At 42.9% G+C, this 24,189-nt stretch overlaps 2 protein-coding genes across 7 annotated transcripts; one reads left to right on the top strand and one right to left on the bottom strand.

Annotated features, from left to right (window-relative positions):
- The first annotated feature begins 3,285 nt into the window (after positions 1–3,285).
- Positions 3,286–12,471, top strand: LOC125538982. Of its 5 annotated transcripts, none has more exons than XM_048702313.1 (19): positions 3,289–3,674; positions 4,691–4,749; positions 4,910–4,991; positions 5,341–5,408; positions 5,586–5,655; positions 6,127–6,208; positions 6,954–7,024; positions 7,476–8,525; positions 8,614–8,676; positions 8,787–8,833; positions 9,126–9,171; positions 9,257–9,336; positions 9,586–9,702; positions 10,158–10,239; positions 10,438–10,563; positions 10,713–10,787; positions 11,239–11,364; positions 11,568–11,700; positions 11,904–12,471. In XM_048702313.1, exons 1-18 carry the CDS (start codon positions 3,381–3,383, stop codon positions 11,613–11,615), a joined length of 2,586 nt encoding a protein of 861 aa, XP_048558270.1. In that variant the 5' UTR covers positions 3,289–3,380; the 3' UTR covers positions 11,616–11,700; positions 11,904–12,471. The 5 variants fall into 5 exon arrangements, with proteins under 5 accessions (XP_048558273.1, XP_048558274.1, XP_048558270.1 ...); XM_048702314.1 differs by having other exon boundaries at positions 11,934–12,471; XM_048702315.1 differs by lacking the exons at positions 3,289–3,674; positions 4,691–4,749 and having other exon boundaries at positions 4,904–5,011.
- A 1,743-nt stretch (positions 12,472–14,214) lies between these two features.
- On the bottom strand, positions 14,215–23,767 carry LOC125538983 (coiled-coil domain-containing protein 115-like). 2 transcript variants are annotated; one of them, XR_007296602.1, is made up of 7 exons: positions 23,458–23,767; positions 23,072–23,204; positions 22,780–22,905; positions 22,631–22,695; positions 20,520–20,626; positions 14,713–14,800; positions 14,215–14,638 (listed from the first exon to the last, which is right to left on the bottom strand). XR_007296602.1 is itself a non-coding variant. In XM_048702318.1 (6 exons), the coding sequence occupies exons 1-6, from the start codon at positions 23,647–23,649 to the stop codon at positions 14,559–14,561; spliced, it is 684 nt and encodes a 227-aa protein (XP_048558275.1). In that variant the 5' UTR covers positions 23,650–23,767; the 3' UTR covers positions 14,215–14,558. The 2 variants fall into 2 exon arrangements, 1 of the variants encoding a protein (XP_048558275.1); XM_048702318.1 differs by lacking the exon at positions 20,520–20,626.
- Positions 23,768–24,189: the final 422 nt, after the last annotated feature.

The raw sequence follows: 24,189 nt of genomic DNA on the forward strand, positions 1-24,189 counted from the left end.
ACGGGATCATCACTCTTATCCCTAAGGTGGCTGGGGCCTCGGACATTCGCCAGTTCCGCCATATAACGGTGATCCATGTGATCTTCGTATCATGGCGAAGGTGTATGCCAATAGGGTGACCCAGTTAGTAGACCACATCACCCATCCGAACCAATCAGCCTTTGTCCAAGGTCGATACATTCTAGATGGGGTGTTCGTTCTTCATGAAGTCCTTCACCAGGTTCGCGCTAGACAGCAGAAGGTGGTCTTCCTGAAGATTGAGTTCCATAAGGCCTATGACACTGTCCACTAGTCCTTCCTTCAGGAGGTCCTCCTCCATAAGGGATTCGGCAATAGATGGATCACTCGCGTGATGTAGATGGTGTCCTGTGGACGTACCTTGGTGAAAATTAACAATGAGATCGGCCCCTTCTTCCCCACCCTGTGTGGGGTGAGACAGGGCGATCCATTCTCCCCATTCCTATTTAACATGGTTGTTGATGCTCTTGCCGCCATCCTCGACAAGGCTAAGGCAGCAGGACACATCCACGGCCTTCTGCCTCACCTAGTTGGAGGGGATGGGTTTCCCTCATGCAGTACGCTGATGACACCATTATCATGGTGTCCAGCTCCACGGAGGACACCGCAAACTTGAAATTCCTCCTGCTGTGTTTCCAACAGATGTTGGGTCTCTCGATCAACTTTGATAAGAGTGCAGTGATGGTGACGGGATACTTGCCTGCCGAGGCCCAAGATATTGCCTATCGGCTCAATTGCCAATTGGGTACCTTCCCCACGTCCTATTTGGGGATCCACATCAATGACCCGCGCCTCTCCTCCGCCGACCCCGCCTGACGGTGAGCAAGCTGCAAAGGTGCGTCGAACCCTGGCAGGGCTGGTGGCTGTCTAAGGCGGCGAGGACGGTGCTCATTAATTTCTCCTTCTCTAGCTGGCTCCTGTTCATCATGAGCTTCTACAGCCTTCGCGAGACCCTCCATCATGAGATTGCCAAATATAAGGCGAGGTTCTACTAGGCTGGGGAAGGAGATAAGCAGAAAAATCATATGGCGAGCTGGCCCGACATTTGCAAGCCTAGAGACCAGGGCAGACTTGGGATCATGTTGCCCAAACGCATGAACATCGCCCTTCTGACCTGCTGGCTATGGAGTATTGCAAATGGAGAGGGCGGCCTATGGCTCGACATCATCCGGAACAAATATCTCTACGGACAACCGCCTGCCTTTTGTCAGCGGTCTGGTGGCTCACAGTTATGGCAGTCCATCATTCAGCTACTCCCAGTCCTTCGCATCGGGACCTCCATTACGGTGGGGTAGGGTTCCTCGACCCTATTCTGGTTCAACATGTGGACTAGGGATCACCCCTTTGCCGCCCGGTTGCCAGTGTTGTTCTCCATAGCGGTGGTTCCAAACGTGTCCGTCCAGACGGCCCTTATTGACTTAGGACGTCTTGCGTTCAGAAGGCCATTTGGTCCAACAGAGTTAGCCGAGTGGCAGGACCTCCTGGATTGCATCGCTCTCCACCCCCGGTGGTGGTCAACCCTCCGACCATATCTCTTGGTGCTTAGATCACTCCGGGCGGTTCTTCACCATGTCCGTTTATCAGGCCATTGCGCCCTCACCAGCCCCCACGGTCTTTACCCAGGTTTGGGAGAATAGATTCCCCCTATAAATTCGGATATTCCTATGGCAGTGGATCTGGGGCCGTATCCCCTCTGGCGTGGAGGTGCTCAAGCGCAATGGCCCTGGAGACGACTTATGCCCCCTATGTGGGACAGTTGAGGACTCGAATCACATCTTCTTCTCGTGTGTGTCGACTCAATTCATGTGGAGCTGCTTCCATGATGCCGTGGGTGGGCATTGGTGCAACACCAACTTCCCCGACCTCCTCGAGGAAATCGAGGCAACCCCACCACGCTCGCCACATTAGGTGGCTGGGCATCGGGGTCCTCGTGTGGACGCTCTGGACCGTCTGCAGTCATCTAGTCATCCAGCGTGTTCCCCTCTGCCGTGCCAGTGACGCGATTTTCAAATTCTATGGTTACTTGCAGCTTTGAAGGCCGCTTAGCCGCCCCCAAGACCGAGACGCCATCAACATCAACATTGCAGATCTCCGCGCGATGGCTCTTCACTTGGCGCTGCCGCTTCCTCCACCACCCCCAAAGCCGGATTAGCCATTCGAGGATTTGGCTACCGCACTTGTTTTTTCTTCTTTAGGGATTGCTGAGTTGTTGTGCCCTTAGCAGAACCCTCTTGTACTATGTGTTTGTGTGTCTGTACTATGGTTGCGTGTGTGTGTGTGCGCGCGCGCGCGCGCGTGCGGTTTGAACATCGGTTGGACCTTGTGGCTGTGGTGGTTTCCTTTTATCTATAAAGTGGGGTGAAAGCCTTTTTCGGTAATACATCTCGTACTGTTGTTTTGTCATTGTCGTCTCTGAGTGACTCGTAACAGAATAGCTTGGATCCTTCTCGTCTAGAAGACTGCTAAGAAGAGAAGGAGATGGTACTTCAAGAGTACCAAGAAGAGAAGCAGTTGGTACTTCAAGAGTTCTAAGAAGAGAAGCAGATGGTACTTCAAGAGCTCTAAGAAGAGATGCAGAGGGTACATCAAGGATATATTGGGAGAAGAACACATTGAACGGTTTAACACAAGGCTTCCATTTTACTGGACACTTGTTACGTACATTCAAAAATGGTCCCATGGAAACAGGTATACTACTTTTACTTTCAATTTACGATGCAAATACAGATATGTCCTTACTAATATAGAAGAGCAAATACACAAACACAGACAAAATTACAAATCATAGCACAGATCGACGGCCCACTATCTATGTGCCCCCACACCCGCGTGCCACAAATCCCATCCCATACAATGAGACTTTCCTTTATAGCCAATATCTCCGTTTCCAGCACATCATCCTAGAAAAACAAGTGCTGACCTGAACCGAATATGATGCCCCCATCATGATCGCTAAGAACCATACCTGCTTGGGCTGAAACAAATACTCCATCCGTTCACAAATATAAGATGTTCTTGTCATTCTCAAAAAAAAAAAGATGTTCTTGTCAACGGAGGGAGTAGGATTTAACAAAGACATGCTGGAAGAATATGTTGCTCGTTTTGCCAGGAGAATCGTGCGCCCTGCCGACTTCGCGACCACGACAGACCACACACACAGCACACATAGCTCCAAGCTGGCAAATCATGGGGCCCAGCGAGCAGCCCCCGAGCGGTGCAGCGCAGACGTGGCGCGCTTTTCTCCCCACCTCGCCGGAGCCGGATCCCCTGACGTCAGGCCCTCTTTATCACCACTCTGAACGGCGCGCGCACACTGGAATCCACGGGCGAAACCAGCAGAGTGGAGAAGGTTCTTCCATTCCATGGCTTCCACGGCCCTCGCGAGCGTGTGCCCCATCGCGTCCCTCTCCGGGCGCTCGTCGCCGGCGAGCTACCGGGCCGTGAGGTGCTGGGGCGCGAGGAGGGGGAGGCGGCGGAGGTCGGCGGGGCTGAGGGCGAGGTGCGCGGGCGGCCAGCCCTCCGCCGTGAAGCCCGGCCCGGAGAGCCCCGCGGACGACGGGTCGGTCGGGGACGAGGAGCAGCCGCACCCGCAGTTCGACCTCAACCTCGCCGTCGTGCTCGCCGGCTTCGCGTTCGAAGCCTACAGCACCCCACCCGTGAGCCCCCTGTCCCCCTTCTACCCATCATCCTTCAACTGCACTAGTATAGGAATAGGAATAGGAAAATCACGGGAAGTGAGATGGCATGCATCTTAAATCCTATAGAGAAAGAGATGTCATTTGATTTGATGCATAGGATAAGGCCTCCTTTGGTTTAGAGGAATTTCATAGGAATTCTAAAGGATAGGATTCTTATAGAATTTTTGCCTTTAGAGCCCTTTGGTTCATAGGAATGGATTCCTATTCCTACATAGGATTGGTTCCTATCCTCCACATTTCATAGGAAAATAAAAAAGAGCCTAGACTCAATGGAAAAATTCCTTTGGTGTCAACCAAATGACATCTTGTTTCCTATTCCTACTCATAGGATTTGAGATACATGTCATCTCATTTCCTACAAGATTCCTATTCCTATGATAATCTTATCCTATGAACCAAAAGAAGCCTAAGAATTTTTCCATTGAGTCTAGGCTAATGTTTTTTTTCTTTTGAAATGTGAAGGATTGATTCCTATTCTACATAGGAATAGGAATCCATTCCTACAAACCAAAGGGCTCCGGAGGAATTTTTCCTACAAAGTTCCTATCCTTTGCAATTCCTACAATATTCCTATGAACCAAAGGAGGCTCTAACCAATACTCCCTCCGTCCTTCAAAGAGTGTACTTCCAACTTTCTTGGGAAGTCAAACTTTATGCTTGACTGTATTTATACAATAATACACCAATAGTTATGCCGTCAAATTAGTAGCATTCGATTCATGATATAATATATTTTCATCATATACCTATTTGGTTTCACAAACATTGATATATTTTTTCACAAACTCGGTCAAACTTTCAAATAGTTTGACTCTCCAACAAAGTTGGAAGTATACTCTTTCAAGGATGGAGGGAGAACAACCAAAAGACCGATCTGATGGAAGAGACTAGGCAATATATTTATACGTCAACAAATCCTGTGTGTGTTCCTGGGAGCTGATGGAGGCAAGCGTTCTGTTCGTCTGGTTTGGCAGGCAGATGCGGGCTGGCGCGAGACGGACGCGGCCGAGTGTCAGACGGTGTTCCTATCCGAGTAAGTTGTGGCCGTATCCTTTCCCCACAGAGACCGGATCGTAATGTTTGTGAATTGCGCTGCAACCTGCAAGTATTTGTGGTTCTGACCAACTAGGGCAATGCAATTTTGAAAGCTGTCGTCACTCTAAATGCTGTGAATGGTGCGGTGGATATTGCAGTGTGTTTCTCCATGAAGTATACGATGGCCAACTAGTTGTGAGGCTCAAGAAAGGCAACAGTCTTCCTGCAATGGATCCATGGGTATGGTGATGAATATGCTAGTGAGTAGTTACTGTTTGTTTCTTCAGTATATATATGCTGCATATGTTATTTGTTCATGGCGCTTCAGTTATTTCGTTGCGGAGAATATTGAATAATGGATGGGTATAGTAAAAAATATACTGTCAGTTGCTGAATATAGTTATCTAAGATATCTGGGACAATCTATGGATACTATTCTCAGTTTTAATATAAGTGGCCCAAGAAGTTTGAGAGCTCCCATATTTACTGAATGAATCAGTAGTTTACACATTTTAACTACCATTACATGAAGCTACATGAAGCTCTTTTCTTCTACTTCATCAACAACTTCCTTCTCCTTCCATTTCAGGGTACAAGTGATCCTTATGTAGTTCTACAACTTAACGGTCAAACTGCAAAGAGCCAAATTAAATGGGGGTGAGTAACTCTTTCTTTTTGAGTTGGAAATTTCCTCTTTATATTATGAAAATAATGTATGCGATATATATCACGCCTAATGGGGTTGGTTTCTTGATAAAATGTTTGATACACTTGAGATCGCTATTTTTTTCCATCGTCACTGGAGTTTCTGATTCCAGCAGTTGATTAATGTAGGACGAAGGAGCCAACCTGGAATCAAGATTTCACATTTAACATTAGGACGTCTCTAGAAAATCTACTCCAGGTATGAAGAAGTAATGTGAGCTCATAGTGATATTGGACTCACTTTAAGCTGTGTACTAGATAATATCTTTGTTGTTGTATAGTTCTGCATCTTGGAAGTCAGCGAATACTGTTCAGGTCTACGATAATCCCGAATCTGGTTCTTTAGAGTGAACCAGTGAGGTTTCCATGGTTGCTAAGTTTAATAACACACTAAAATACAAATCTCAGCTCTCTGTTGTGGGGTTAACTCAGAATCAGAGGTATCAGATGACTGGAGTACATGGTGCAAATTCGAAATTTCTTCTATTTAATCAACAAGTAGATGAGCAAACTATACATTACATTGTATAGCAAGTGACATAGCCATATCAACCAATTGTATGCATCTTGTAATTTTCCTTCTAATCACCTACTTCATTATATTCTGGTATCACCACAGATAATATTTGTGCCTTTCTTTTTTTGCATCTGGTGCCATTTTTTTCAATAGGTTGAGGCTTGGGATGCAAACCTTATCACCCCACACAAACGAATGGGAAATGCTGGGTTGTATCTTGAAACACTTTGTGATGGTAACTCTCTGTATTGACCCAAAAAATGACAGTTTGTTCTTTGATACTTCTTTTCGTGATTATAAGGTATTTCAATATGGGGCCATGGATGCTGTTTTACTCATTCTGAGTGGAACTTGTGTCGTGTGTACAGACCCCAATCCAAAATCCATACAGGAATTGAGCTGACCATTTTCCGATCTATGAAGAAATTTGAGACGTACACAGTTTCCATCTGTTGTGTGTGTGTGTGTGTGCTTATGGAGTATTGACTCTTAATCGGATAGAAAAATGCTACATTTTGTAACCAGACCAACTTGGGAGCAGATTTTAATAAACCTGTCTCAGTTGAAAAATCAGAGTAACTTACTAATACCACCCATTTGAAAACGTCCAAGATGCAATCTACCAACTGTGTTAGAACTCCTTGGATCAGATACAGTTACTGTTATTGGAACTGTGGTGACGACTGCACATGTTGCTCAATTGCATTCAGCGTTGCTGATCTATACCACTGTATGGCTGTATGCAACTCCTAGAGGAACCATGTCACTCTAACTACTTTATCAGTTATAGCAGTTTGACCAAATGAAAATATGTATAGATCTAGGATGGTAACTTCTTGCCGTGCCAGTTCATTTTTCACAGTGCAAGTGCATGTGATAACATTGCTTTTAGTGCAATCAGACATTATGTTCTCCAATAATATTTAATATGATTATATGAATTCATTTGGAGACTTTTGGGATAACCTTGTTCTTTTTAGGAAATAAACATGACATCACTGTCGAATTAGAAGGCCTTGGTGCTGATGGTGGTGGAACTATTGATTTGGAGGTAAGAATAAGATCTCTACAAGAAAAAAATTAGTCTGGTCATCGCTGTACTCCCTTGGAATGTGTATGCCATAGTGAACTGATCCTTGTTTCCCAGAGGGATACAAAGTACCTTCCTAAAGAAAAATCTCCATTTTTTCTTTCATCCTTCTAAAAGCAAAACCAGCAGAATAATTTTCACAGTTGGCTACTCATTGGTAAAATGGTCTTTCTAATGACGTATAGTCGTATACCGAGGAGTACATAGGCAAATTTCGCTGGTAGTTTACTGCATTTTATATTTATCAGGGATCCCCATCTATTATGCATTGCTGCTGTTCTCCTAGCACAAACAGGTAAGATGGTATACGGACAGCCTACACGTTATCTTCTGTATATCAATAGTTCAGTCCTTAAACAATGCCATAGACTTGATTTCAGGTTTATCTTAATTCTTATTATTAACACACTAGGTCAAATACAAGAGTTATGATGACATTGAGCGTGATAAACAATGGTGGAGAACACCTTTTGTGTCTGACTTTCTTGAAGAGAGCAGCCTAGGATCTGCTCTTAGGACGGTCCTTGGATCTGAAACTGTAAATGCAAGCCAGTTCGTGCAATCTGCATTTGGGCAACTGAGTTCTTTAACTGACACAAACCTTCTAAAGCCATCGTCTTCTGATAGTGAAGCTGAGGTTTCTGAAAGGCCTGACGAATCCATGGATAACTCTATTAGTTCAGATGAACTGCAACAGCAGAAGATTGATTCGATAGCTTTTGGAGAGAACTCAGATTCCCAGAGTGAACCTGTAGACACTGCTGCCGTTGTTAACAGTGAGGGAAACACATCAACCGATATGAAGGAACCTGATGAGTACTTCTGGAGTGCTTTCACCAAAACACTCAACCAAAATGTTCTTAAGAACTTTGGATATTCTCTTCCAGAGGCTAAGCAATTGGATGGATTTGACCTGCTAAGTTCACTTGGATCAAAATCACGTGAAATGGCTGAACAGCTATATTTAGAATCTGGACTGGCGACAGCAGATACATCAACCAGTGATGGCAGCAAAACAACTCCTGAACATACAGTCAGTGTTGACAATGAAGATAGCACAAAGCCTGCTAAAGAAGCAGTGCAGGCTTCCTTTCCAGACATTAATGAAGTATCTCGTGATGTATTGTCTCAAACAGAGAATGTACTAGGAGCTTTGGTGATTCTTTCTAAGAACTTCTCATCCCAAGGCAAGGATTCAGTAGACGAAGCAAACCAGAAAGATAATTCGAATGCAGAAGAACAAGGTGCTGCAGATTCTGTTGATGAGGATGGTGCTGCTGTTGCATCCACCGAAGTGTCCATAAATACACAGAAAACAGATGATACACGTCAACTGTTTGCAAGTGCTGAGACTGCTGTGGAGGCATGGGCTATGCTTGCCACTTCAATGGGGCGTTCCAGTTTTATAAAATCAGACTTTGAGAAGATATGTTTTCTGGATAATGTTTCAACGGACACACAGGTGAGTAACGTTAGCTATTGTGGCATCAGTGAGTTTTGCTGTCTCCTTGCCTTTGTGTTGTGTTGCATATGTTAACAAACCTCTGCAGGTTGCCATTTGGCGTGATTCTTCACGAAGAAGACTGGTTGTTGCCTTTCGAGGGACTGAGCAAGTATGCAATAATAACATGAAGGACCCACTTCTATTCTCTGAATGAAATATGTACTAATTAACTTCTCCATCTACCATCTTATTTACTTTGGTTTCTGTGTGTCCTCTCAGACAAGGTGGAAGGATTTGATAACGGACTTGATGCTTGTCCCTGCTGGGTAAGAGTTAACACATCACAGTTTTTTCCCCATTAGTTTCTGCGTTTTCATTTTAAGAATTGCTACCATTAAAATGTACTCCCTCCGTTTCTAAATATAAGTCTTTCTAGAGATTTCAATACAAACTACATACAGATGTATATAGACATATTTTAGAGTGTAGATCCACTCATTTTGCTCCGTATGTAGTCTCTTATTGGAATCTCTAAAAAGACTTACATTTAAGAATGGAGGGAGTATTTTACTTTCTTGTATGTTTACTTAACACAGCATATTTTGAAGTTGATTCCAGACTAAACCCTGAGAGGCTGGGTGGTGACTTCAAACAAGAAGTTCAAGTTAGTAATATATTCTCTGCATTCACTTGTTTATCTGTTTGCTGTCAGTGTAAGCTTACCAGCTTAATGTCATATTATGTTTTAGGTTCACAGTGGATTCTTAAGCGCATATGACTCTGTTAGGAATAGGATCATGGCTCTTGTCAGACACGCCATTGGATATATGTGAGTATTTTATTACTCCCTCCGTCCCAAAATAAGTGACTCAAGTTTGTACTAACTTTGTACTGAGTCACTTATTTTGGGACTGAGGGAGTACAAAATAAGCATCTCTTGTATTGTAAACTAAAGTAGCAGTTAGTCCGAAATGATGCAGCAGGAAAAACTCAAGTTGTACCTTTTGTGCTATCAATCCTTTTTTTCAATTAGTTCTCGCTAACCTTATTCATAGAGCATCTTATTTCTCCACTGTAGGGATGAAGAAGATGCAGAAACCATACCTACGTGGCACGTCTACGTAACTGGACATAGTTTAGGTGGAGCACTGGCAACCCTTCTCGCTCTTGAACTTTCATCAAGTCAAATGGCTAAGTAAGCTTGACTTAGATTTTGATCCATAACCTTGTTGTTTCATATAGACAATATGATTCCATTCAGTCCAGGGTTTAGGTGGAAAGAAGATTCAGTCAAACATCTAACACACGAGACAATCTTAGTTAAGTGATACCAAATACTTGGCTAAAATGCTTTGACGAAGTTTTAACTGTCCCACCCTAGAATTACAAAACCTTAGCCCATGTAACAAAGAAAGAGAGCATCGTCAGGATGCTCTTTCATTTTATTTTAAGTTTTGCTAAACACGTAATGCTTAATAGAATTTACAGTGCACAACTAACACCTGGCTTCCAACTTATTTTTGCTTCTGTTATAAACGTGTCAACATAGTACACCAAAGATATGTATGTATGCTATTTACCTCTTGTCCTGCAGTTTGCAAAATTTATATTCGGTGGATGCTCATATTTTTTTCATGTCCCCTTGTATAGGAATGGTGTTATATTCGTGACAGTGTACAATTTTGGCTCTCCTAGAGTTGGAAATAGAAGGTTTGCTGATGTCTACAATGCGGTAACTGAATTTTGCAACTCTATTCATAGACCATTTACTAAATAGAAACAGGCTAAAATTCAACTGCGAATCATGGAGGGCTGTTTTCATGTATTGAATCATGTGTAAATGTATCATTATATGAATTAAGTTGGTAGTGCAGATTGTGATCACAGCCTGTTTTTTGAATTTGAACTTTTTTTGGATAAATATATGCAGAAAGTAAAAGATAGCTGGAGAGTTGTCAATCATCGAGATATCATTCCAACAGTGCCACGTCTTATGGGCTATTGCCATGTGGAAACACCAGTTTATCTTAAATGTGGAAATCTAACAGATGCACTGGTAAAATTGTTTTGTATAACCTTTTAGTTTCAATCCACCTTTTTTTCTAATAGTATATTTGGTTAAGTATTGTCAACATTTCCTGCTTTAATCCTTCATATCTTCAAGTTTTCACACGAACTTAGAACTGCATTTGTATTCTGACACAGGCAAAGGAAATTTTGGATGAAGACCAAGGTGATGAGATAGGCGAGTACACCCCTGACGTGCTTGTTAGTGAATTTGTGAGTGTCTTTTTCTCCTTACCATAGTGACATTGCTTGCAGATTACCAACCACAAGCTGATATGTTTACCTGTATAGGAAATGCCACGAGAAGATTTGTATTCTAGTTTTTAGCAATATGGGTGCGTTTGATTTTAGCCCAAGCTAACCCTACCAAGATTTGGCTAGCCAATATTTTTGGTCAATGTTAGCAAAAAAAATGTAACTATAGTTGGCTGGAGGGCATATGTATGCCAAAGTATTGGCAACCATCCAAACAAGAGCCAAATTTTTGGCTATTGCGAAAAAACTGACATGGCTGATTTTGGTCACCATCCAAACATACCCTATAAATAGTCATATGTTATTTTAAGCATGAAACATTAGGAAGAGAAAAAATAATGCATAGCTAAATAAAATTGATGTTACTCAAATTGTATTTGACTAGTTGGGCATATTAAACTCTTTCCAGATGAAAGGAGAGACACAGCTTGTGGAAAAACTACTCCAGACGGAGATAAATCTACTTCGCTCAATCAGGGATGGCTCAGCTCTTATGCAGCACATGGAAGACTTTTACTACGTCACACTTCTAGAGGTTTCTTGCATCATTTAGTCTGCCTTCTGCTTAAGAACTACTCTCCATTCCAAAATAGATGACTCAACTTTGTACTAAAGTTAGTACAAAGTTGAGTCATCTATTTTGGAACGGAGGGAGTATCTCTGCTATTTTTACTCCGCAACTCATGCCAAAAGCTTCTCCAAGAGAACATAATAACAAAAACAATTGAATTGATGCAGACTGTGAGATCAAGGTACCAATTGGTTGATGATGCAAGCCAAGAATAGCACCAAATTGACTGCGTGGTCCTATTAAAGTTGTGAGCTGGAACTTCCCAGACCTGACTCGCACTGGAAGGAACAGGATATTAAGGTACCCTTGAATCAAAGCATGCACATATTGCATAATTTATGCTCTTTTTCGAGTGCATGTATTGCGCTTTAGTCATTCATATTCAGACTAGTCTTCGATTGCACAGTTAGCTAGTGACCGGTGTTTTTTGTTTCCTTCATTTTTACCGCAACAAAAAGTATTTGTTCTTACTATGTTGTCTGATCCTGCATTTGAGCTTGCAGGGTTACTAAGTGCTCAGCTTCGTTCAACAGATACGTATATTAATGGAGCATTTGCAACCAAAGGAAATCTGATGTAGAAGACAATCTTGTCGGCAAATTGTTGCCTGCCTAATCATATGCCAACATATTTCTGGCTGGTGAGTGTAACCAATTGGGAGGTCTGCTCCGAAGACGTGTATTCGCCATTTACAGGCCACAAGGTGTGTGTATAACAAAGCCTCGACTAAGCCGGACAGCTATCAGATGGATCTAGTCTACACATTACGAATGTGAATGTGCTTGGCCTATCCTCATCGGCGTTCATGCTTCTCAGCTGTGATTTGTCTGCCAGAACATTCATGTGAAAAGCCATGTAAATAATGCCCTTTCGCTCCCAAGTGCTTTGAATCATAACAATAGAAACTCAAATTTCTCGGTTAAGGGACCCCTGATGTATCTCCCAGAAGTAAGTAGTTGTTATGATGAAAAGCGGTCGGATAACAGACCTCTACTATCCTGACTGAAACGTTTATCTTGGATATGAAGTTGGGTACAAATATGGATGTTGGTAAATACTAACTTCAGAGTATCCAGAACATGAGCAAGAGAAGAATACTGGTAAGATCGCCCTTTTCCCTGAACAATAGCGTGCAATACAAGTGAAGCTACGTGGCATAGAGGCTCAAAAAAGGACCCTGTTAAGCCAAACACTAACAGTCTGTGGGACACTTAAGCAATGTAACTAGCGCCTCGGCTACTCCAGCTACTAGATCGCAGCAGCAAATTCCCACAGCTATATTAACTAGAGCTGCCTCATTACCATTTTGTGATGTGAAAACTAAATTCATGCGGCCAATATGCTTTGCTGCTTCAGGTAAGAAAATATGCTTCACTTGTTATCTGGGAGGCACTGTCCTAGGCCCTGGATTCAAGATCCAACGATCTAATGGTTCTTTCCTGTACCTACTTAAGGATCGAGCGGGAAATCCATCATCTCTGCAGACCCAGTATTTGGCGGGAAATCCATCATCTCTGCAGACCCAGTATTTGTCCATGAGATTCAACAGGCCGGTACAGCATGCTGCGAAATACTCCCTCCGTCCACTAGTGTTAAAAAAACGTCTTACATTACTGGGACGGAGGGAGTATTTGACAAAGATTCAAGCAGGGTGAAACAGAAAAAACCCGAAGGTGTAGACCATTCTGGGAAGACTATCTTTCATGATAAAACGAGTGCTGACCCTTTCACAACAAGTCACCAACTCAATGTGTGTTGTTGCCTTCTAGCCTTTCTACTGTTGGGTGTGAAAACAATGCGTACTCAGATGATAAAAGAAAGAACTGGAGGAGAACACATAAATCTCTCCAATAGTAGACCTAAAAGGCAAATCATAGGAGTAGGACCTAAAACGATGAGTACTCTGGTAGCAAGTTGGCGCGTCGACCAAGAACATGTTGAAGCCTCCGACTAATCCTGGGACCAAAATGTATTTATGTTTTTTTTTTATAAACTTCTTCTCCTTTATTCATTCATAAGTAAAGTAGCATCGTTTACAAGTAAAGGGATAACCTCATTAGAGGCGTTATCCATCCAAACACTCGGAGAAGAAAACCTAGCTAACCTTGCTAGTTCATGAGCTACTCGATTATGTTCCCTATTACAATGATCATAAATGACATGGAAAAAACCTAATGACATGAAATAATAGTCGTCTATAATGGATGAAGCGACTGAAGAAGAGTAGCCTTGGCTCAACGCATTCACCACCTCCACGCTATCCGAATTCACTTCAATCTTACTACATCCAACGGTATTAGCAAGATTCAAACCAAACCTCACTGCAATTGCTTCTACTGTGAACAAGTCGAAGCAAAGGTCCATCTTTTTATTAGCAGCCGCTATAAATTTCCCCCCATGGTCCTGGATAACTGCTCCAAATGTTGCTGCGAGTGTGTCACTATCAAATCCCGCGTCAACATTTAATTTCACGTAACCATACTTTGGTTTCAACCAAGCATCTGAACGGACGTGAGCCTTTGGGCTGTAAGAGATGGTATAATTTGCTACTAAGCCTCTCACTGACATATTGATTTGATATGCACTTTGAGTTTCTTCGTCATGTGTCAATTTTCGCCTTTCATACCACAAATACCAAGCCGTCGTTGCCATCGTTTCTCTGAACTTCGGCAAGCCCAACACTTGAATTTGTTGTTCTGGATGGCACAGAAGATGTGCCAACACAAGCTCACCTGCCTTGTCAACTTTCAGTGCCTGTTTGATAACAAGCTCAAGACCAAGCATATTCCACACGTCCATTGCCAATTTGCATTCGAACAACATATGTCTTATGTCATCAGGCCCCTGGTTACAGGCTAGGCAACTCGGATGTATTTATGTTTCTATTTCAACCATACAAACCTAAATTTGCAGTTGTGATAATCAGAGAGTTTAACTTGGTAAATGAATATCAACTTACAAAAAAAACTACTGTCTTTGTTCCCATGGTTGATAAGGAAAGTCAAAGTACAACAAACAAATGGACAAAAATATACATTCCCACACGTACATCAACAGTTCATATAGTGTCCACAGCCATTGCTGATTGTATAATTGCTGGTACCCCAAATAGGATAGATGGCGCGCAAGGATACAGAACCTCAAACTCAGGTAGGAAATCATGCTTCATGCTTTATCTGGGAGAAACTAGAGAGGATGACTGATCTTGCATTAGCTAACTCCACAATTAGTTCAAGTGCTACATGAAACAAAAATATCAGTTAGATCAACATAAAGATTAAAGCAGAGTTTGTTCTTTGTTAGAAACAGAACCTGTTTCAAAGGAAACTTGGGCCGTTCGCAGTTTTGGAGACACCAATGCTCCAAAGACTGATAATGCTTTTGATCTCGCCTTTTGAACCTTAGGTACAAAGCAAAAGAAGAATCAATAGAATTTAAGCATTTACAAATTATACAACTTTCTTATTTATGGGCCAATATGTAGCTGTGTTGTGCGGCTCAGTTTCTGGCCCCTGACTGAATCTGCTGTTTTTCATCATTTTCAGATACGATTGCCAAATTCTGAGTTTACTAGCACAAATGTCAAACTTGGGTACAGTTCACAAGCCAGGCTTGTTGGTATTGATCTAGGCCCAATGGGCTGAAGGATAACTTAACGTTAAGGGGAGGTGGTCACAAACCAACGTTCGTACCCCTTTGACCCTAAGTCCCCAACTAACGCGCCCTGATCGCCAGCACCATATATATATAAAGAGGAGTGACAGCCGGCCACACACGATCTGACTTGTTCACGTTCATCTATCTACTCTGCCTCCTACATCCCAAAACCCCTAATCCGATCTGGGGGAGCGTTGTGCGACAGGAAGACCTCCGACCTTTGCTCCCGTAGCAGGGCAGTGCCGCTGGCGCTCGGAGGGACGCTGCAATCCGCTGCAATCGACCACACCGAGCCTGCATCATGCCTACATCAAGCAGGCACGAGACATCACATCATCAACACCAATGTCTGCTCCCATTGGCGGTAAGATCCTAAACCACCCTTGCTTCATTGCACAATTATTACGTGATCTGATGCTAGGATTACGATCCTATAATATCATGCCCAATGAATTATATCCAACAATGGTATCAGAGCTACTTATGCCTAGATTAGATTCCTAATGACGGTATGTTCATGTTAATGATCATGATTAACTACTAAAGATTATTGTTTAAGTCTAATGGTTAATGCATATTGATTAATGGCCTATGTTAAAGTAAAATGATTAATGTATAGGCTTAATAGGTTTGGGTCAAGGCCTAAATAGCTATGGGTTAGTGCTAATTAGGTAATTATTGTTAAGCTTCATGTACTAGCCACCGCAACCAAAAGTACGAACTAATGGAAAGGGCTAGGCAACCCACATATACACTTCAACACCCCCTCTCGTGTATAAATTAAATGCCAGAGGGTGATTCGATCCCAAGATCAACAATTCAGCAGCTTCACGTGCTAGCCACAAAACCAAGCTACTATTATGTGCAATAGAAAGAGACTAAATATATTTTATCCATTAACGGTATAGTGCCCCAGCCTCCGCACAAAGGCTGCTTCTCTCGCCGCTTCAGCTGCTTCGTACAGCCCAAGGCCCAGGCAGGGCAACATAGCAACAATCCTATAATCTGCATTTTTTCATGTTTGTTCACTTGTTAAATAGTCCCACCTTGCTTTTTTACATTGAATCCCATCAATTTATATGCATCCCCGAGTTACCTTGGGTATCAACAAGCAGTCTTGGAAATTGATAAGCAGAGGGTGAGACGTTGATATGATTTATCCCTTGGGAAACAGAAGAGAGGCTGCGGAAGCGAGATTAAATTGCTTGGATCAATGATGGTAAAGGCCCCATTAAATTGGAAGCATTAATTGCGGGAGTTCAATTGAAATTTAGGTCTCCATGCTGCCGGGTGGCACCGCCCAGATGTTGCCGTGCCGCATTGGTGAGCGTTTTTGGTGGATGAGGCAAGTAGAGTTTTCTTCACATTGCAGCATGAGGCATTCTACTTGCACACACAGGTTTCACTAAATTCAAGTATTTATCAATTTCTGCAAAGCACAGGCATATGTGCTAGTAGCAATAAGAACAAGACGAATTGGCAAAATCAAGAAACCCCCAAATTTTCCCTAATTCGACTGAAACCCGAACCCTAATTAAGACAATCCCCCATCAAAGCCCAAATGTTGAAATTGAGAAAAGAAGAAGATTTGGGGCTCACCAAATGAGTTCGCGTCGTGCTCTTTGACGTCAGCGACACCGCCTTCGCTCGGGGCCAGGCACGAAAAGAAGCAGAAGAAACTGTTGCGCTCATGGACACTAGCTGTCCGCGCCTTGCACGCCAGCGTCGCCTACAAAGATTGCACCGGCAGTCGCCGGTACAAGCGTCCCCAATGACGCCACTGATGGGCCATGTGTGTGTGTTGCCAATAGCCACACTCGGCATAGGAGCGCGCGGGACTCGGTTCACTGCACGCTGCTTCGTCGAGCACAGCCACCGCGCCGACATGGTCAACGAACTTGGGTCGCCGCTCCGAAAATCAAGGGAGACATGGGAAATGAAGCTAGGGTTTTGATCCGGAGCCGTTTTGTTCCGCCTCAGATTGATCCCAATCGTTGATTCGATCATACGATTGAAACTGACGCGCAAGTGGGCTTTTGGGTCTTGGCAGACCAATTATGGTCATGGGCCGAGGCCTAGGTTGTGTTGGCCCGACGGGGTTATATTTTTCCTTGAAGATTCTTTCTTGCTGGGTGAATAAATAACATGCAGCAACGGGTTATTGAGCCTAAACTGATGTTCTGCACATTTTTCTTTTTATTTACTGCATTTATGTATTATGATTAATCTCAAAATCAGTATGTTTTTGCACTGTTGTAAATTGACAATAGGCAGAAAATATGTTGTAAATTATGATTTACTATTCTGAATAGAATGGAACCAAAAGAAATATGCAGTTAACCTCTATGTCATCATTATGGCATAATTATGAGGTCTCTTGGTAATATCAATAAATGATGTGTTAATAATGTTAAAAAAATTGATTTTAGCTTTGAGATTAATCTGATCATCATTGCAATTCCGACCGATGTTGTTTTGCAATGTTTCAATCGCCCTCCATTAATTTCTTACTTATTTCTACCCAACGGTGATATAATTTGGAATTAATTTTGCATGCAAATTGATCAAACCAACTTAGGGTTATTTTTCATGCAATTTTATTCAATTATTATGTTCTTTGCCTTTACTTACGAATATTGTAAAGTTGTGACAACTCCCAATCCTCGTGGTTTCAAGAACAACAATTTCCAGACATGAAAAGACTCTGTTGCACTTAGGCCGGCAAGGAGTGAACCTCACTTTGAGCAAAAGTAAGTCATAGGAGCCTAAAAAGGATGTCAGTGGGTATGCTGACCTTAAAAAGGCCTATGATGTTAAAATTGAGAAATGGGACTCCTCATTATGAATTTCTAATAAAACTCTATCGCCGTGAACGAGAATGTTGCTGAATATTTAAAATCAATGAAGGAACAGTTTAAGGGCTTAGAAAAAGTCTATGCCGATGAGCTCTTACATAAGATGCTTGCCAAATATGATGGGCACGGAAATGTGAGGGAACATATCTTAAGTATGAGCAATGCTTCGGCAAAGCTCCTTTGACATGAGCTATGCGCCACTTTTATTATTTTGAGCTTTGCTGAAGGATTGCTCATACTTAAGATATGTTCCTTCACATTTCCGTGCCCATCATATGTGGCCAGAAGCTTATGTAAGAGCTTTTTCTGAGCCCTTAAATTGCTCCTCCACTGATTTAAATATTCGGCATTCTCTTTCATGGGAATAGCCCCTTTTATATCAATTGAGATAGAGAAATTCATAACAAGGAGTCTCATTTCTGAACTTTAATATCATAAGCATTTGTAAGGTCAGCATACCCAGTGGCACCATTTTAGGTTCCTCTAGTTTACTTTCCCTCAAATCAAGGTCATGTCAACCTAAGTGCAACAACAACGAGTCTTTCCATGCCTGGAAATTATTTCCAGTAAGCGGCTCGATGTTCTTGAAACCATGAGGATCAAAAGTTGTCATAATTTCAAAATATTCATAAGGAGAAGAACATAACTGAATAAAATTGCACAAAAATTACCCCTACGTTGGTTTGATCAATTTGCATGCAAAATTAATAAAATTGCAAAACAACATTGGTCGGAATTACAATGATGTTAATATCACTTTTCAACATTATTAAGACATCAATTATTGATATTACCGAGACCTCGTAATTATGCCATAAAAATGGCAGCCATTAATTGCATAAATTTTGCTGAAAATGGAATTGTTGTCCAATATTCAATGCCAGGTGAACCTCAGAAAAATGGAGCAGCTGAGCGTCGCAACCACACCCTTATGGATATGATGCGGAGCATGCTTATTCATGCAAGTTTACCAGTAAGTCTATGGAGTATGGATGGAGGCATTGAAAATAGTTGCACACATCCTGAATCTTGCTCCAACTAAGTCAGCACCAAGCACAACTTAAGAGAAGTGGACGGGAAAGAAACCGAGCTTGAATTACTAACGTCAGTGGGGCTGCCCTGCTGAAGGTAAAGTATTCAATCCACAAATTAAGAAGTTGGACCAAAAGACAGTTGATTTTTTTTTCATTGGGTACCCTCACACACCCAAAGTGGTCGGACCCTTCCCCGAACCCTGCGCAAGTGGGAGCTATGTGCACCATACTCATAGAGGAAAAGGATGTCATTTTTATTGCTAGGGTCATACCACCAAGTTTGTGGAGACCAGACAAGCGGTGTTTTTTGAAGATAATGAAGTCACTAAGGTTAGGGCAATTGATCTTGAAGAGAAGCAGGTGTATGTTCCATCCCCGATTATCCAAAAGAACTTTATCCCTACGCCCAATATGCACGGGGCACCTACTGGTGATCCTGAATCTGATGTGGATCCTCAGCATAATTAGGATTCTTAACCCAATGATGATCCTCACCCCGATGTTAATCCTCACCCTTCCGGTGCAAGAAGAAATGTACTCCTTCCATCCCCCATAATGTAAGACGTTTTTTTACACTAGTAGTGTCAAAAAACGTCTTACATTATGGGATGGAGGAAGTACAAATTAATGAGCATGTGAGAAGACCACACAATTGGAAAGAAAACGAACCACCCTGAGCGACTTTGTCACTTACATGAGCAAGGATGTAAGTGACATGGGGAAGGTAGAAGATCGGACCTCAAATAAGGAAGCCACTAAAAATGAAAATTTGTCCAAATTGTTACCCGCCATGGAAGACGAATTGAAGTCCATGAGCTCAAACGATGTTTCAGACTTAGTAGAAGTTCCAGATGGAGCCAAAATGACAGGCTGCAAGCGGGTCTAGGAAACCAAATATGATTCCAAAGGGAACGTCGGAAGGTTCAAGCGACACTTGTAGCAAAAGGTTTCACACATAGGGAAGGGATCAATTGGATGATTATGATTTAGAACTACATCAAATGGATGTTAAGACGACATTCTTGAATGGCAACTTGAACAAAGATGTTTACATGACTCAACCGGAAGGTTTTGCTGTGAAAGGAAAAGAACGCATGGCATGTCGTTTAAAGAAGTCCATATATGGCTTGAAGCAAGCTTCAAGGCAATGGTACCTCACCTCAAGTTCGATGAGGTTATAAGAACTTTTCGTTTTAAAGAAAATGAAATGGAAAACTGAATATATGTTAAATTTAAAGGTAGTATGTTCACAATCCTAGTCCTATATGTGGATGACATTCTGTTGGCTTGCAGCGATAAGGATATGATGCATGAGACCAAGAGATTTGTCTTCAAATTATGATATGAAGGATCTCGGTAAAGTCTTGTATGTCCTTGGCATTGAGATTCATCGAGATGGGTCCAAATGAACATTGGGACTATCTCAAAAGGCATACTTTGAGAGAGTGCTAAAGAAATACAATAGGCATAAGTGCTCTTCCTCGCCTGCCCCTATAGTCAAGGGTGATAAGTTTGGGACATTCCAATGTCCAAGGAACCAAAATGAAACTGATAGATGAAATCGGTTCCTTACGCTTAAGTTGTTGAAAGCATCATGTATGCTCAAGTATGTACACGCCCAGACCTAGCTTTCATAACTGGATGCTTGGTAGATTCCAATCTAATCCAGGACCAGACCACCTGGAAGGCCACAAAGAAAGTGGTGTTACATGGAAGGCACTAAGAATTTCATGCTTACATATAGGAAGTCTGATAACCTAGAAGTTATTGGTTATTCAGACTCTAATCTTGCCAGGTGTGTGGATAGTAAAATCCATGTCAGATTATATATTCACACTCACTGGAGGAGATATCATGGAAAAGCTCCAAGCAAACGATAAATGCCTCATTTATGATGCATGCGGAATTAATAGCATCCTATGAGGCCACCGGGCAGGCTGTATGGCTGAAGAATTTCATTCCCGGACTTAAAGTGGTACAGAACATTTTCAAACCACTAACATTGTACTGTGATAATGAACTCGCAGTTTTCTATGTGAGTAACAACATGTCAAGTGTTCCTACCAAGCACATTGACATAAGGTATCATGTTGTGAAAGATAGAATCCCATATCAAACTATTAATGTTAAGCATATCAATACGACAATGCTTGCAAATCCACTTACTAAAGGCTTACCACAAAGTATTTTTTGAGCATCTCGCCGGCATGGGTTTAATGGAAGTCTTTTGATCTTGGAAATATGGGAGCACTAATATGAACCACTAGTATGATCCCTCGCAAACCTCGCCATCGGCTCCTCGTCGCTTTCCTTGATGTTGTTCGGCTCCTTAACAACAATGCAGGGGCCAGCTTGACCTGGCTGGACTCAATAGTCACCGGCGGCCCGAAAAGCTCCTTCGCCTGCCGAGACTCAATCTCCGAAAAGTTGAGCCTCTCGCGCGCCAAGGGGCTCCACGCGGCGATGTCGGCCATCGGCAAGGTGCCAAGCCAGTACCATCGGCCACCATGCTATAACTCGTTGCCGAACCAATCGGACGGCTGAAGCCCCACCCCTCCCTGAAGCCGGCTTTGCCCTTACCGTTTGGCAGCATGGCGGCTGCGGCGGGTCAGCCGAGGAAGGAGGCAGAGATGACGAGAGGTGAGGAGGATCAGGCGGCGGCGCGACAGATGTGGTGAATTTCGACTGTGGATGCGGCGGATTTCAGCAGATTACGGCAACAATGGCGCGATTTTGTCGGTTTGACGGCTGGGGATGAAGAGAGACGAGTGGATTCGGCGGTCGCGGATCTGGAGGCGGCGGCGGCATGGGCGGTCAGGCGCAGCTGTGGTTGGAGGTCGCGGGGGCTGGCTGCAGGCCATTTTGGTTTTGCAGCAGCTGCCCACATGTACATTTGCAGCACTGGCTGCCGCATTTTAGGGCTGCCCAAAAAAAGTTTTGCAAAATTTTTGTGATGGGGCAGCTATGGAGGACGTTTGTTTGGTCCCGAGTGCCCTAAAAAGAGCTAGTGCCCTAAAATAGGGCAGCTACTGGAGATGCTCTAATCTGATCTAGGGGAGAGTTGCGCGACGGGAAGACCTCCTCCAACCTCTGCTCTGGTACCAGGGCAGTGCCGCTAGTGCCCAAAGGAACGCCGCTATCCGTTGCGATCGAGTACGCCAAGCTTGCATCAAGCAGGCATGGGACATCGCATCATCAACACCAATGGCTGCTCCCATTTGTGATAAGATCTTAACCCACCCTCTGCTCATTATGCAATTAGGTGATCTGATGCTAGGCTTACGATCCTATAATGTCATGCCTAATGAACTATATTCAACAAGACTAACTTCAGAAAAACATGTCAAACTTGAGTGTCGCTTTTATACTACAATATTTGCATGCCTTGAAACTTCATTTTGATGTACAAACAGGTCTGGCCTGTGGCATATTAGTGTGAGGCTTGACCAAATTAACCGCTCAAACACATAAAACTTTGTTTCATTGACTTACACCGATTCATCACAACTGGTGCTCTATTTATGTTGCTTTTAAGAAGATTCACCGGAAATTTCTCTCTATCTTTACCTAGAGTTGGCACATTCACTTTGATAAAACAACACTAGTCCAATTTATACGATTTGCATATGTTGCCTTTACCTGCCAAATTTTCAAAAGATAACAGGCTTTTATATTGCACTTTACCTGACTGTTAACGTCAACACCAGTAGAAGACTTTGCAGTAGTTGCATCTGATTCATTACTACTATCTATCTAACAAAAAAAGATTTGAATGTGAGAAAGGGAAATTAATTAACACATATGAGCACTAAAAAAAAGTAGAAATAGTGCACCTGGGGTAGCAGCTGATCCTCTGTACCTTAGTTTTGCTGTAGCGCTATCCTGCGCACAGACAATATCACTGGAGTTTGATTCTTCTTGCAAGCACCACTTTGATAGAGAAAAATGTGGGTTTGATTCTGAAACATGATTAAAGAAAAGCTCATGACTTGCACATTGAACTATAACTCTAGTAGTTTGGAGAAGATACAAAGATTAGACTCCATAAGAAAACAAGGATGATTGCCATAGCAGCTCTGAGTTGTCGATAACGATTGTCAACTGAAATAACACAAAGGTGGTTACCTGATGGTTGCAAGTCTGCAGGATAAACTACTTGCAGCTTAGTGGCTGCAGATTGCTCTTTATGATCAAACAGCATACTTGAAACACGTGATGCGCCCATCGAGTGGCGAGCACTTGCCAGATCAAGCCAACCCTAAGAAAATAAAGAACATCATTCACGTTTATTTCTGAACCGCAACAGTACAGTACTGCATTAGGCAAACAGTTCTCCAGTAAATTCTCACAAAAGCACTGTCGCATAGCAACTTTCGAACTAGATGCAAAAAACCTAGATCCGGATGGTAGGTAGCAATACAACATGGATAAAATCATCAGAGCAAACTACTGCTCAGCAACCTTCTTTCTACTCTGAAGGTTGAAATTGCATAACAGCTTTTTTTCTGTACCTGGCGAAGAGCGGAGGAGAGCGAATCCATCAGGAGGAGGTAGCCGTCCGCCGAGTCCATGAATCGCAGGATCTCTTCGTCGTCTCCCCCGAGTTCCTCCGCCGCCGCCGCCGTATTATTGGTCTCTTCCACTCGAGGGACCGGTCCCATGTGCTGCAGCACCTCCCCTGCCGCCGCCGTCGCCGTGGCCATCGATCCAATCCTGACACGCCCAAACCCTTTTGGTGAGAAAAATTGATCGGTTTGGGGATCTGCCAGCGAATTGGCCGAGGCGAGGTCCAAGGAGACTCGGTGTTGCTTAAAGATCCGTGCCAAGACGGTGATATTGACCGTACCTATAGCACGACCTCAAAATTCAAGGGTTTTTTTTTCCTTACAATTACAAATCCTCTATTTCCTAAATAAATACTCGCAACTTCGGGCTTTTCTTATGTGATGATCTTCGAATATGTTCCTCGATAATTTAATATTGGGCAGTGCGACGCGTCCGCCGGCTGATAAACTGGTTAGATCAACCGCCTCGGTAGCCGTCGGATCTACCACCCCAGTCAACCAAGAACCTTTGCAACAACTAGCTTATTGTGCTTAGGGGCTTTGCAACAAGGGCCTTGTTGCAAAGGTCCACCGAGACAATGCTGCTGCCCCGCTGATATGTCTCCAACGTATCTATAATTTTTGATTGCTCCATGCTATATTATCTATTGTTTTGAACATTATTGGGCTTTATTATCC

This window comes from Triticum urartu, chromosome 2, assembly GCF_003073215.2.
Source record: "Triticum urartu cultivar G1812 chromosome 2, Tu2.1, whole genome shotgun sequence".
Classification (NCBI taxonomy): domain Eukaryota; kingdom Viridiplantae; phylum Streptophyta; class Magnoliopsida; order Poales; family Poaceae; genus Triticum; species Triticum urartu.

Bases quoted from the DNA above. Each gene is read 5' to 3' on its own strand.
- LOC125538983 (XM_048702318.1), bottom strand. From the start codon at position 23,649: ATGGCCACGGCGACGGCGGCGGCAGGGGAGGTGCTGCAGCACATGGGA. The intron at 23,205-23,457 runs GTACAGAAAAAA...TTATTTTCTTAG, and splicing joins TCTCCTCCGCTCTTCGCCAG to GGTTGGCTTGATCTGGCAAG. The intron at 22,696-22,779 runs GTGCACTATTTC...TTTGTTAGATAG, and splicing joins AGGATCAGCTGCTACCCCAG to ATAGTAGTAATGAATCAGAT.
- LOC125538982 (XM_048702313.1), top strand. From the start codon at position 3,381: ATGGCTTCCACGGCCCTCGCGAGCGTGTGCCCCATCGCGTCCCTCTCC. The intron at 9,703-10,157 runs GTAAGCTTGACT...CCCCTTGTATAG, and splicing joins TCATCAAGTCAAATGGCTAA to GAATGGTGTTATATTCGTGA. The intron at 10,564-10,712 runs GTAAAATTGTTT...ATTCTGACACAG, and splicing joins GAAATCTAACAGATGCACTG to GCAAAGGAAATTTTGGATGA.